General features: G+C 43.6%; 1 protein-coding gene across 5 annotated transcripts in view; it reads left to right on the top strand.

The window, feature by feature from the left end:
* ACVR1 (activin A receptor type 1) overlaps positions 1 to 14,640 on the top strand; it is a 65,220-nt gene that overhangs the window by 28,880 nt on the left and 21,700 nt on the right. For all 5 annotated transcript variants that reach the window (XM_080620261.1, XM_080620263.1, XM_080620260.1 and 2 more), the window contains one exon: positions 5,349 to 5,422. In XM_080620261.1, the coding sequence (XP_080476387.1) occupies positions 5,356 to 5,422 (67 nt within the window). In that variant the 5' untranslated portion in view covers positions 5,349 to 5,355. The remainder of the gene's footprint in view (positions 1 to 5,348; positions 5,423 to 14,640) is intronic.

Below are 14,640 nucleotides of genomic sequence, written 5' to 3'. Positions count from 1 at the left end.
GTATCTGGGTGGTGGCATTGGAGACTAAATACCCTTTCTCCACAGCCTGTGCTGCTGTTGGTGGGGTTTTCATGTCATCATAGCTCCTGGTTCTGCTCTCCCCTGCGGCTTGTTGTGGCAGAGATCTCAAGAGTCCCAGCTCTGGATCTGAGGTCTCCCTCACCCCCATGTTGCTGTCAGGCTGTAAAGGAATGATTTGGCAGGAGACAAATAGTTTTCTTAGGAAGAAAAGAGAAAGTGATTTCCATTTGCTGTGAAAGGACAAAAGGTATTGTGGCTTTCAGGATGGATTTTTTTAAGTGAATTGGGACTTTATTAATGCAAACAGTAAGAATTCCAGCAGTTATCTAAAAAATCAGTTGCACATTTGTATGTCAATTTGGGTATGCTAACCAAATATTATATCTACCATATGATATGCTTTTTACTGTTCATTTAGGATTCTGAGAACTGTTTAACTGATTCCTTCTTTGGAGTCCAAAGCTGACTTCAGAGTAGATACAAGGTGCCTGCTCTGGAGCTAGGTTCATGTTGTTGCCTGAGCTTTACAGAAGAGTTGTTTGAAAATCTGTTAGCTGCTGCTTTAAAAGAGACTTTTCCACTGTGACCTATAGCAAGTTTCAGGTTTTCTTATTTGCTTATGTAGGAAAAAGTTAAAACCAAATTACCTTCTTTTCACTGTACGTGGATGTACACAGTCGCTGCTTCCTGCCTCTAGCTCTGCCACATGGCCCTGATTGGTTTGACCCAGGTGTTGGTGGTGGGAATGCCCTCTGGTGGCTTCTGCAGCTGAGAGGGCTGCAGGACATGCTGAGGGGTCGTGGGTAAGTCACTGTGAAGATTGGTATGTCTAGAAAGGGAAATAAGTTTTGTGCGTTTTTGCTGGTTGCTTTCTAGTTCCTCTTTCTCTTTCTGGATTAAATCCTAGTCTTCCCCTTTGGAGAAAGTTCTTATGAATTCAAACACCAGACAGTAACTGGGTATCTTCTGTGTCTCTAGATTCATAGCAACTTGCTATGGAGTTTTGTAAAAGAGTGTTTTGTTCCTGTATTTTCTTTCTAAACAAGAAGTAAGTGGAAGAGACATGCTTGCTTGTGTCACTAGAGCCAGATTTTGGTTCATACATATGTGTTACTGTTTTTATGTTTTGGTGGGTGTGGGGGGGGTTGTTTTTATTGGTTTTGTTTTGATTTTTGTTAAAGTCATTTTTTTTAAGCAATGGAATCAGGACCTTTAAACTCATCCTCTGCTGTGTCTGCGGTTTGCAACTGGGATAACCTGAAAGGGAAATGCAGATGAGTGTGAAAAACAGAAACATGTCGGAGCCGCAGGACACCATGGCTCCATTCCCTTCTTGGCACCTGCGGTGGCTCTGAGTGGGGCCGGTGCTCAGTGGGATCCCTGGAAAGCGCCTTCCCAGCCCGCATCCCACGGCCCCTTTGCAATCTGCATGCTTCCAGGCTTATTTTTAACTGCTGATTTAACAGGCGTGCGGCAGATACAGCATACCCTGAGCAAAATGGCAGCCAGCAAGGGATGGTGACACCTCTCCCAAGATCCTGGCAGGATTTCAGCTGTCCAAGCAGGGTGTCGACTGGCACTGAGTAATGGCTTGGTCTCAGAGCAGACCTTGCCTGATGCCACTTGAAATGTTCCCTTGTCTTAAAGCAGGTGTTAAGGACTTTGACATGCCTTTGATGTAGGGAGGAATTTTATTTATAGCTTTTAATTTTTAGAGTGGAATTGAAGGGGAAAATCAGAGTATTTTGCAGAGGGTAGAGGCTTCCTCTCCTTTGGTCTCCCAGGGTCTGCAAACCCAGCTGAGGTGGTGTAACTGGGCTGCGTCCTGCTGAGGGCTCCATGGGCAGCTTGCCAGAAGCCACAGAGCTGTACAGAATCTGCACATACATGGCACAGGATTTCAATTGGCGATAAGTATATGCAGGGTGAGTTTTTTATAGGCTACTGTAAGTATGCGCAGCACTTCTGAGCAAAAGCAGGCAAAATACTTTTTGAGGCTTTGGGAAAAATTAGTGTCTACAGGGACAAAGTTTCATAGAAGCAGGGTTTAAATTTTTAGTATTTGGCTTCTTTCTTTGAGAGGACTGTGCATGCTGTGAAATGCGTAACACCTGATAATAGTCTGATTTTGTTGTTGTTTACTTTTATAATGGGGAAAGTCTATTCATAAAAGTAACTCTACCAAAGAGGCTTGCACAAGTACTTGCTTGCTAATGCAGGGCCGAGTGTGGGGTCCTTTGGCAGGACTTTCTGCAGGCACTAGGCAAGCTGTTCCTGACCCACAGGACCAGGATCCAGGTCTGAGCAGCCCCTGATTCTGCTCCTGCTGGTGCTTGCCTGCCGGGTCACCTCAGGTGGCTTCCCCTCTTCAGGGTGTGCAGCTCCCCTGCAGCTGTGGGGCAGGGGAAGGATGACAGCCTTTCTTCTGTTGGGCACTTAAATACATTTAACAAAAAAATTTGGTGTAATTTCAGGTGTGTTAATCAATGAAGTCATAGTTGGGCTTGGTTGAAGAGGAATTCTGAACAGTGTTGTGGATGAGGGATTAAGAATGACTTTTACTGTGGTTTTGTGGCTTTTTTCCTTATTTGATCACTTTGGTGAGGTCTGGTAAAAATCCCTCATATTTGCTGAACTGCAGTTTGTCTCAACCCGTGCTGGTTTGAGTGTGGGACATGTGGAATCAAGGATAGGGAGCTCATTTTATCACCCTGAGTATTACAACTCTCCTTCACTGTAGCTGTGGAAGGTTGTTTGTCTCTTTAGGGGGATGCAGGTTGGATTTGCTTCTCCTCCTTCCTGTGAAAAATACAGGGCAGGGGTTTGTGAATTGACAGATATAAAAATATCTTTTAGGGAATAGAAACAAATGGAAAAGAAAACAAATAGGCACATGCAACTTGTAGAGTTTTCCTGGTTTCCATGCTGTTGTCCGCTTCCTGTATCTTAAATTCCTGCGCTCCAGCCAGCTCATGTTTCTTGTGTTCAGCCTCCTTTCCTGACAGAACAGAACTGCACTCATTGCAGGTCCTTCCTGGCTTTGGCCAGGTTTGGCAGGAAGAAGGGCTGAAAAAAGGGCCAGGAGTGGGGGGGACTTGAACGTAGCGGGTGCTGGGAGGAGGGAGGGAGCTCGTGGAGGGGAGGCTACAGTGTGTGTGGGTCTCTGAGCTGGCCTGCAGTGTTGGAGGTGGTGTGATGGCTCCCCACCGGCAGATAACAACCCCTGTTGCTTTTTAATTGAGCATGGGGGATGCAGCCATGAATCTGTAAAAAAACCTGGCAACCACTCTGCATGTGAGCTGCATGCTACTGTTTAACTCTTAAACTGGTCTGTTGTTAAAGTCAGGTTTTTGTCTCTTTCTAAAGCTCTTTTTCCTTGTGCTCTGTGTCCCTCCTGTCTAAAGGGCTCTCCAGGTAGACTGGCTGCCGGTTCCTGCCCGGCTCGCCACGCACTCCCCTCTGCCCAGCAGCCTCCGGGGCAGCTGGCTTGCCCAGCTCTGCTGCAGCTGCGGGCCGGCATCATTAAAATCAAAGTGTTCTGCCTCTGCTCTTTGAACCATTGATGTGTTGAAAGAAAGAGGGCATGTCTCATGAGCCACCTTTGTCTAGACTTGCAGAGAGTTACCTGGTGTAATGCTGAGGAAAATGCTGGTGTAAGCTGTTCAGCCCCAGGATGCACGCGTGGGGGCTGAGGAGGAAGGACAGCATTGCTCTCCTGTCCTGCAGCTACCCCTCTTGGGAGCAGCAGACCCCTCCGAGCTGTTGTTTTAAACTTTCTGCACTGGATGGCTCAGTGATCATGCTGTGTGTAACTTCATCATGTTTCCAGCATAACTGTTGAAGGTTAAATATTGGCATGTATTTAGAATGCATTGATGTGCATCAAGAATGAGGAAGGCAAAGTCACTTGGTGAATGGATATTTGAAAGTGGGAGTTTCACTCCTGAAGGTTGTGGTGAGCACTGCTTCATCCCTTCTCTAAGGACAGAAGTTGAGTACTTGCATTCAAAAAATTTTTGATCATTTTAACTGATGGTGAAGCAATTACCGAAATGTTTCTCATATTCTGCAAAACAAATCTATGTCAGGAAGCAAATACAGTAAATGGCTTGGCTTTCATCACCGAGCACTTAAGCAGTCTGCTAATGATCTGAAAAGGCAGCAACAGAAGATATCTGAAAGAAAAATGGCAATATAAAATCTGTTTTTAAGTTTCATCTGCTTCAGTAAAATTAAATCTGAAAAATGAAGACAAATACTTACATGTAAGAAGAATGGTAATGGCTTAGTGCCTTGGTCAAGGAGAGTCACTTTGCTGCTTTCAACTGAAATATTATGGCATGTGATTATCCGAAGAGTCTTGATAGGAACCAAGTAGCACAGGACTGACAAGCCCTTCTGAGTCATCCAGGCCTGCTTGTTGGGTTAAATCCCAGTGAAGATTTACTGTAGTTAATCTCTGTTCCTTTGTATTGGTGATCAGTTAAATGCAGAGTTTAAGAAACTCTTAAAATCTTCTTTTCAGAAGCCTATTTAATAGTTCTTAATTCACCATAAAAAACCTGAAAATTGTGTTTTCCTGTAAAGATCAAGTATCCTGGAAAAGATCTGAAATGCACAGGAGAATTCACTCCTTTATTTACTGTTTTAGGGGCAGCATGTTCCTCTTTTTCATATGTGCTGGAAACTGCCTGTTTTCATGCAAGATGTAGTTACCTGTCTTCAACAGCAGGGACATGAAGCTGAGCTGCTGGAAGGAAAACTCTTGGAAAAGCAGTTTAATCTGGGAAATTACTCTTCTGAGAGTGGTTTCTCCCTTAAACACATCTTGATCTTGCCATCTAACAATTGTTTCTGCTGGTTAAAGTTATTCTGAGTTCCCTGGCTGAGATATTTTCTGTTTTCCCCTCAAAGCCCAAATAACATGCAGTTTTACAGGCCTTTTCAGATCACAATAATCTGGCTTTTTAATACCTTGTTGAAAGAATGTCTCTTCTATTTTACGTAACTGCTTGGGACTGAGAGGGTTCTTGTTCTCATAGTGTTTTCAGTCTTGGTTCCATATATGCAGTGTACTTGCATGTGATGTTTCTGTGACCAAAAAAACCCATAAAAATAAAGAAATTGCAGTAAATTTATGAATGTTGTAAATGAAGGGAATTACTTGGGAAACAAGACAGCAAAAAAGAGACCAGTCGACCTTGGTTGCTGTGCATTTTGTATAAGGAATTGATGAAAGGCGTAGCTAAACACTGGTTGTGGGGTGGTTATGTTTTAAGACAACAGTGCAAGTGTACACAGCTCTCATGTCTCTTCTGTTTCTGCAGCACTACAATGGTAGATGGAGTGATGATTCTTCCTGTGCTGATCATGATGGCCTTTCCCTCCCCGAGCTGGCAAGGTGAGTGGTGTGCGTCGTGGTGCTGTAGGAGGGCTGGGTTCAAGCAGTGGCTCAGCTGCTAGAGCTGCTGGGCATGGCTTCATGGCACCCCATTTGCCTTGTGAGGTGACAGCATGGGTGGGCTCCTCTCGGGTGCAAGAGATCTGCTTTTGCATTGAAAGTTGCTTCAAAGGACATTTTTTTCCCGTTTCTGTATAAAAATTGTAGCATGTGTAATTGGCATAGGTCTGTCCAGGGCTGGGGGCAGGTGGGGTGTGAGAAGTCTTATTTGAACACCAGATTATTGAGCTACGTAACAAGTAGATCTTTCTAGCCCATGGGCTGAGGTGCAGTTGTGTTGCATTCTCATAAAGTGATTTTTTTTTTTTTTTCCCCTGTGGGAATGCTGTTTGGAATATTTAGTGAGGTGTTTGATAACTTCTCCATGATTGCTCCAGTAAGGTTTCTGGATATGGAAAACGACTACTTCATTAATTATTTGCACACTTATATGCACCTCAAGGTTTTATAACAACAATGTGTTTAAGATTTGCCTCTGCAAAATGGGGGAAGGGTATTTCCACTGCCATGGAGAGGCAGGAATAGTTCATTTGAAGGTGGTCTGGATGTTTTAGGAGATGACCCTCCTGAAAGATGCATAATTGCTACTTTGCAAGTGGCCTTTTGAAAATGCTAAATAAAAGATTTTCTGCAAGTAACTCGGTTTTCTCAGTTTTAAAATTTACATGACTCAAGGTATATCTAGTGTTTGTTATGGCATATCTATCCTCTTATTTACCTTGTGAAATACCTATCAGAACTACTCTGCTGAAACGTGTTTATCTTCAAATGTTGGTGGAAACAATAAAGGGCAGAGTATGTTAAATGTCAGAATGGATGGTGGAAAGCCAAGATTAAAAATGCATGGAGGGCTAGTGGTTGACTTCAGTCATGTCTATGAATAGGAAATTGAGGCAAAATTTAAAGAGGGAGGAACACTGGATTGGCGTTTGTCAGAATACATTAACTGCTAATGTTATTGAGACAATATTATCTTGATATAAAGTTTGGTAGCAGTTATCACAGTGTACCTTATCATAGAGTCATAGAATCATAGAAAGTTAGGGTTGGAAAGGACCTTAAGATCATCTAGTTCCAACCACCCTGCCATGGGCAGGGACACCTCTCACTAAACTGTGCCACCCAAGGCTCTGTCCAACCTGGCCTTGAACACCACCAGGGATGGAGCATTCACAGCTTCCTTGGGCAACCCATTCCAGTGCCTCACCACCCTTACAGTAAAGAATTTCTTCCTTACATTCAATCTAAACTTCCGCTGTTTAAGTTTTAACCCATTACCCCTTGTCCTATCACTACAGTCCCTAATGAATTGTCCTTCCCCAGCATCCCTATAGCCCCCCTTCAGATTCTGGAAGGCTGTAATAAGGTCTCCACGCAGCCTTGTCTTCTCCAGGCTGAACAGCCCCAACTTTCTCAGCCTATCTTCATACGAGAGGTGCTCCAGTCCCCTGATCATCCTTGTGGCCCTCCCGTGGACTTGTTCCAACAGTTCCATGTCCTTCTATATTGAGGACACCAGAACTGCACACAGTACTCCAAGTGAGGTCTCACAAGAGCAGAGTAGAGGGGCAGGATCACCTCCTTCAACCTGCTGGTCATGTTCCTTTTGATGCAGTTCAGGATACGGTTGGCTTTCTGGACTGCGAGAGCACACTGCTGGCTCATGTTAAGTTTCTCATCGACCAACACCCCCAAGTCCTTCTCTGCAGGTCTGCTCTGAATCTCTTCTTTGCCCAACCTGTAGCTTGAAGTGCAGCTATCTGCTTCTCCAGCATTTGTTTTGGCTTTCAGAGTTTTTTATATATTAAAGATCTTAAATCACATGCCTTTCACATCCTTAACATGAAGAGCAGTAGATGGAGAAGAGAAACATGGGGAAAAGGTGCCTGTTAATGTCTGAAGTTCTGGTTAATTTCTCTTGTTCAACATGTGGAATCAGATACTTGTGCTGCATGTGCAGCGCAGCACATAGGGCAGCATTATCAACCCATCCTACCATTGTAAAGCTACCTTGCAGGTGTTCAAACCCTAGTGATTTGACCAGCTTAAAAATAGGAAAGTAGGTTCTAGGGCTTCAGTGTTATCTTTCTGTTGAAAACATGCTAATAAGTGATCAGCAAGAAAAGAGTCATTAAATCCATGCCAAGAGTTTTTCTTTTCCTGGGACTGTGAGCTAAGACTGGAGGTACGTGATTGTTCCTCGCTCGGCTGGGAGGAAGGGTAGAGCTGGGCCAGATGTGCAGTTGGAACAGGCCTTGGATGGAGTTCGTGTGAAGGGCTGGAGCATGTGAGTGGAGATGCACAGATGTGTTCTTGCTGTCTGTCTGCCTGTGCCAACTGGATGTGTACAAAGAACAGAGTTTCCTATTCGTGATGTGGAGCTGCCATGGTGAGGGAGAGCTTATCCAGTAGCGCTTCCTATATATTTCTGTGTTTGGGCCTGTGTTTCTCTCCCACAGTGATAAGAGTTCTGGTGAAAGACTTTGTAGAAGAGACACAACAATTTTGCTTTGCTTTTCTTGCTTTATTCCTTCCCTTTTTCACCCCCTGTACTTCCTAGGATGAGTTTTCTTTTTCTGTGAGCAGTTACTTGTCTAATGCATATAAACAATACTGCTGTTCCCCCTTTTTGTGTTTGATAGTAGTAGTGCTATTGTTTCCTTTTGGAAATAGTTTCCTAATTCTGAGCTGGTGGTTGAGTGTTTGGGGAGGCAGAAATACTTAATGGACCCCTCGGCAAACTTTTATTTACATCTCTTCATCTAGGTTTTGGTTTCCTCACCAGTTGGGAGCAATGGGAGAACTCACTACTTTGTTTCGTGAGTGTCTGAGTGCTGGTTGGTGCTTATGTGCCAGCAGCCTGTGTTAGGGCGAACGTGGTAAGCCCAGAGGTGCAGACCTGTGGAGAGGGTTATCTATCAAGGGAGAGCATGCCTTTGGAGATCCTTTGAGGGAACGGAAGTTGATGCTCTGCTGCCTGTGAGCAGGCCATGGAGGTGGGGCTGGTGCACCCTAACCAGTGTGCTTTCCCATGTGCTTTTTCTGAATACTTTCAAAAGTTGATGTTTTGGGACAGAACACTGATTTGTCTTCCCTTTGCATAAAACAACAAGAAGTTATAAAACCTTCTGATCCCCCTCATGTATTTTGTAACAGATCAGTCTGTTTCTTTTCACTGTGATTTGGACCAGTTAGGTTCTTTGTGGGTTTGGTTTTTTTTTTTTTTTTTTGGGGTGTGGGGTGTTAGGTTTGGGTTTTTTTGCCCTTTTTTTTTTTTTTTTTTGCGTTTTTGATGAGTGAAAAATATCTGGGCATAGCTTTAGATACATTCAGAGGCAGATTTTACTAGTTTTATGTTGCTGCTAGGCTTCAGAAGATGAGATTAAACATGATCAGTTTTTAAAATAAACAACCCACAGCCCAACCAAAAAAACCCAAACAATGTATAGAATTCCAAGTGCAGAAACATATTACTTCCCTACTTGAGTGTCCAGAAAATGCTTTTATTCTAAAGGTTTACTGCAGTGCTTGCTTCTATGTTATTTCTTTATTAGCCTTGTAAAGTGGGGAAAAAGGCTTTTCATTTCCCAAGAAACTAAGCTCTAAGGCAGAGGACTTTCTAAATAATGCAATGCCTATGCTTAAGCATGGGGTTTGTCACTTACTGGTAACTGTACACAATGGAGTTTCCTGATCCCAATGGCCATGTCAGGAGCATGGTGCGGGAGGTGCTGCTGCCGTCTCCAGTGACTGAGGGAAGGCATCTGGACCATGCTCTCCTCTCACAGCTTGGCTTCCCTGCCAAATGCAGCCTCACTCTTGAGTATGAGGAGCGAGCAGTCTGGGAAGGGTCTCGTGTCACACCACAGCCAGGAAGTGTTTGGGAGCTACTGGAACTCCAGAAGCTGCTGTGTGCTGGTGGGAAGCTGGCTTTGGGAGCAGCCTCACTGTCCCCAGCAGCTGGGCTTGGGCAGGGTGTCCCTCTGCAGAGCTGGGCACATCTGCCCAACCTTGCAGCTTTATAACCTGATGGTCAGCGGCCATAGCACTTGTGCTTTTTCTGGTTTTAGGGGTTTTTGTAAGATGAAAAACAATAATAAGGCTAAACAGCTGTGTCTTAATGCTGGAAATCTCAAAGGCATTTAAATTAGTAAATTCTATATAAAATCAATTATTATAGGCTGCCCAGAGAAGTGGTGGAGTTGCCATCCCTGCAGGTATTTAAAAGGTGTGTAGATGTGATGTGGTTTAGCGACATGACTTAGGAAAATGGTTTAGTGGTGGATTTGGGAGTGCAAGGTGGACTCGATGTTAAGAATCATTTTCAAATGTAAATGATTCTGTGATTATTATAGCTGTTGTGTAATGCTTTTTACTGTACACGTAGAGAAAATAAAACTCAAAATAGAGCAGGCATCTCTACAAGCTTCTTATTTGCTGTTTCCCTGAATTGGCTACAAATCATGAAGGGAAGGTATCCACCAAAAAAGAACTGATGTACAGTTAAATGGACCCTGAAGGTACTGTAATTTTTTCATGTCAGCTTTCCTTCATCTTCAGTTCATTGTGATATGAAGCCCTAGCAAATCCCATCTCTTCCCCCAATCGTAGTTATTGAAAAAAGAAGTTAATACTGCTGCTTTGACATATTTTGGCCTTTGAGCATGAGGTGTCCCCTTCATTCCACTGGAGATTTCAGCAGCTGTCTGAAATAAGGCTTCCTGGTGAACTGTAGCTTTCTGGTTTGATTTCAGGATTTTTCATTTGGAAAGTATGATCCCACTGAAAGCCTAGCAGCAAGCCTGCTAAGGGGACAACAGCCATAGTACAGCTCTGAGAGGTCTGGGGTTGGGAAGCTGACTCCCAGTGATTGGAAGGATTGGGACTGGCTGTGTGTTCCCGAGGTTAGCCGATGACTGCAGTGTCTGTGCATGTTCAGTATGTGACCAGGGAGGCACGACGCCTTCCTCCTGCACAACTGTGGGCTGGGCTGGAGGAGAGCAACTGGATGGAGCTTCTCTGCCCACTAGTTAGTGACTGAAGGTGTTGCTCCTTTTTGCTTTCCCTCACTTTTTGGTAAAGAAGAATAAATTATAAAGTCATGTCTTGGTGAACAAAAGACTGGTTTGTTTAAGGATCATTTGCCTCTGTCCATCTTTGGCCACCTGGCTTTTTTTTTTCAGCCACATAGTAAGAGCTGTTGTGGTGCTGTGTAGGTAATCTTTCTGAACACTCACGGGCGTGAGCTAAATGTATATTGTATCTGTGTAATAAAGTATGCTAATCTTTATCTGTGAGGTAAAGTTTAGTACTGTGAAGAGCAGGAAGCTGGACTTGATGATCCTTATGGGTCCCTTCCAACTTGAGTTATTCCATGATTATGTGAAATTTTGAAAGGGAAGGTATGCAGTGGTGGTGCAATGATGTGATACTGTTAAAGCCCTACTACTTTAAGAGGTACTTGCCATGTAATTAGAGACTGTGTCTTCAGTAAGAAAATTGAGACTCTAATGATGTGTATTCTTAATTTTTTATGCTTTTAAAAACTACTGCAACGTTTGTGGACACACAAAGTTAATACACTGTCACATAGTTAACATAGGCCTTTTTCAAAGTCAAAGGCAGTTAAACTGTGTTGCTGTAATGCGAATAAGAAAAGGAGGCTGAGTGCCTATTGTAATAGTTTTTCAATGGAAAAATCACAGAACAGTTGAGGTTGGAAGGGACCCCATGAGAGCATTTAGTCCAGCCCTGCTGGTCAGACAGTGGCAGCTGCAGCAGGTTACCCAGGACCAGGTCCAGTCAGGTTCTGCATGTCTACATAAGGTGGAGAATGCACAAGCTAGGCAGTCTATTTCAAAGGATTTTTGTGTGTGTGTGTGTGTGTGTGTGTTCAGATGGTATTTCTTATTAATTTGTGTCCCCTGACTAATCACGCTTCTGAATGTGAAGAGATCACCTCAAAATTCAGGTGTGTTACCAGAAACATATGTAGTGTATTACTGCTTCTTGGAGAGAAGTTCGGTATTTTCTCAGTTACCGAAGTTTACAGATTGGTAACTGGTTGGGTGGCAAACTTCACATAGAAGTAACTAACTTTGTTTCTTTGCACCTGTAGCTTTCCATCACTAACCAGTATTCTTTAGCTCCATGGGTTCTGGCTGGGGCTGTGTGGAGTGTCTTGGCTCTTGTTCTGTTGAAATACCTAGGTAGTAAGAGTCAGTGCTCATAGCTGTTGACTTTCACAAAGTGAATAAGCAAAAAAAAAAAAAAGAGGAGACTCAATTTTGACACTTGTCATTAACTGGTTTATTAGTTCATTATTATGAAAGTTAATGCAAATATCTACCTTTGTGTGGCAAGTCAGATTTTTGTATGTGTGTGTTTGTGCACAATATATATATGCCACAAGTGCAGCAATGAGTTTCTGTATTATGAAACAAAAAATATATGCAGCAAACATGTTTAGGTAATGGAAGTATTCTTAAGCTTGGCTTCTTGCCTGCTTGTGTTGTCTGGCTGCTGTGTACGTAGCTACCCTGACAGCGTTCCTCACCTGGAACTGTTATTGAGCAGGTACTTACCTCTGAGCCTGTGTGTTGGGGGAGTTGATGTGTTTCAGCCGTAACCTCTTGATTGTAACTGGCCTGTGGCATTTGCTGATCTTGTCTGTCGTGCAGACTTGCTTGCTCATGAGAACCATGGAGAAGTATCATCACCCAGTCCAGCTCTGCCTCTGCTGTGGATTTGCCTTATGCCAACAAAGCTCTGCTCTGCAAGTGCAGCTGGCTTCACTTTGAGGAAATGTGGCTCAAATATCCAGCCCTTCACAGCTGGCTTTGTGCATGGGAGAGTGCTTTGTTGATGCAGTACAGTGTTTAGCTTGTATGTGTTCACTGAAGCATTGCCCCGTCTGTCTGCTCTCAGGTGTCTGACCTGCTGCTCCGTCTCAACTGATGGCCCGTGGAGACAGGAGCGGGAGGACAGAGTCAGGACTTTGGCTGGTTCTGCGGCCTGAATAAACCTTGCTGTTCATTAAGCCTTGCTGAATAAGCTGAGTGTGGCACTGCAGGAGCATTAATAAGGGAAGGGCCGGCCAGTTCATGGTAATATACTGTTGAGTTGAAAAAACAATTAAGTAAAGAAAGGAGCGGTTTGGGCATAAGAAATAGTAACAGTCATCTATGGGAGTGTCTCTGTTTCCAGTCCAGGAGTTCTTTACCAGAAATCTTTCATTTCTACAGCTAATTGATCTGTCTTGCCCTTTGGAAACATGGGGATCTGCAGCAGTTCACATGTATATATATAGTCAGCATTGCTGTGTCTTCTTGCTCCATTAAGTGGACCCAGAGCCAATGTGTCATGTTAGATCACTCGCCCTGATTTCAGTCTAGGACAGGCTTTCCAAAACACAGGTAACATGTTTGGAGTTGCAGTGCCTTAGTTCATTGCTTGTAAGGGGTATCAGGTTTGCTGTGTGTGGACTGATCAACTGCCTTGTGGCTGTGCACTTGCTTCCTGGTTTGTTTGGAGGTTGCTGAGCTCCTCCAAGAGGTGGCACATGAGGGGAGGTGTTTCTGCTAGAAACTTCCTCTGGCTTGTATGAGGTTTGCTCAATCTTAAAGGGACTTTGGGTCAAGAGGGAGGATTTAGGTTGGATGAGGCTGCAAAATAGATTAATTTTCCTTGTGGACTTGGTATGGGTTTCCAATGGTAGCTTAGTTGTCCTCCATACAGCAGCTCTTTCTGCTGTCAGTTAATAGCTAAAATTATGTTACTGCAGCATGTGAACTTCCTTAGGTCTGTCCTGCAGGCCGGTGTTTTGTCAGTGACAACAGAAATGTCCCACTCTCTGGGAAGTACCAAAATCCTCGTTGCTAAAGGGCTGTCTGGGGAAGGCTGTCCTTGCTGAAGGCATAGGTCTTTGTCCTCTCAGGCAGTTGTGACCATGCCTCAGGAGGAAATAGGGTCTTGGCATTGAATGCTGGTGGCAGTTGCAGCCAGATGGACCAAGATTAAGGGCTTGTGTGTTACAATACCGGCTGTGTTTTATTGCTGCTGTTGTGGGAGGAGAAGGAACATATTTTGGTGGTAGAAATGTTTGGCATATTTTTTTCTTTAAGTTCCACAAAATTACTGAAGTTACTGGTGCAGTGCATTCCAGTACTTGAAATCAGTGTGACACTGTTCGATTTCAGGATCCTTTCCCCAATTTTTTGTTAGTAGTTTAAAAATGAAAATTTGTATTTGTTCATTGTGGAAGAAGAGGAAGAAAACAAAGCAGGAAACAAACTGACTTATATTCCCAGTGCACAAACTCTAATGATAGGCTTGAAAAAGTCCAACATGTAGTATGCTTAGTTCCTGTTTTAAGAGCATCCACTGTTTGTGTGGCTGGAAATTTTTCTTGTGTGTTAGAACTGAAAAGAAGAATGTAAAATATAAGTTAAGTTGCCATAAGTGTGTGTGTCACACAGGGTGTGTGTGACAGGACTTTTTCCATTGCCTTAGCCTTCTGTGTGAGTGCGTGTGGCTGTTCACCACTGCGGGTACCTGCATTTTCCAGGAAACAGAAGAGCTCCCAGCATTCTCCATTAGCTTGCTGAGGGTGGTGTCCTCTCCTGCATGAACTGGAGTGATCCAGTGATGCATTTTTAAAGGCAGGTGCTGTTCTTGAAAGTGGCACAGGGAAAGCAGGTTTCTCCCAGCTAGCCATCTCCAGGCACTTTGCTGAGGATACTTAAAATTTTAGAATCCTACCCTATACATTCTCTTAAAATTTTGTCCTTTTATTTAGCTGAAGCATCTGGCATTGGAAGGGAGGTGGTGTACCTGCTGCTAGTGTGTGCTGCTGCTTGCCTTTTTATCTCTATGGTTACTCAGACTCCCAAGATACTCCCCAAAGACTTGTCTTCCTGGGAAAGTAGGGCCAGATTTATTTTTTCAAGCAGGGTAGTTAAACCCACTAAATCCTTTGTAGGTATGTCCACTGCAAATTTAAATGGCCTTAATTTGATTAAAATAATTGCTGAAATGCTTGGGTATGTTTTTATGTGGAAATAGTTAATGTGGTTTAGCATATCTGTTTTGAATTTGTGTTGTTTGTTAGGGGATTTTTCCTCTGCTGAGCACCCCTGTGTAGATAACTCTCTCATGTT

The sequence above is a fragment of the Psittacula echo genome, assembly GCF_963264785.1.
Source record: "Psittacula echo genome assembly, chromosome: 6".
NCBI classification, from domain to species: domain Eukaryota; kingdom Metazoa; phylum Chordata; class Aves; order Psittaciformes; family Psittacidae; genus Psittacula; species Psittacula echo.
This window is presented reverse-complemented; position numbering and strand designations above follow the sequence as displayed.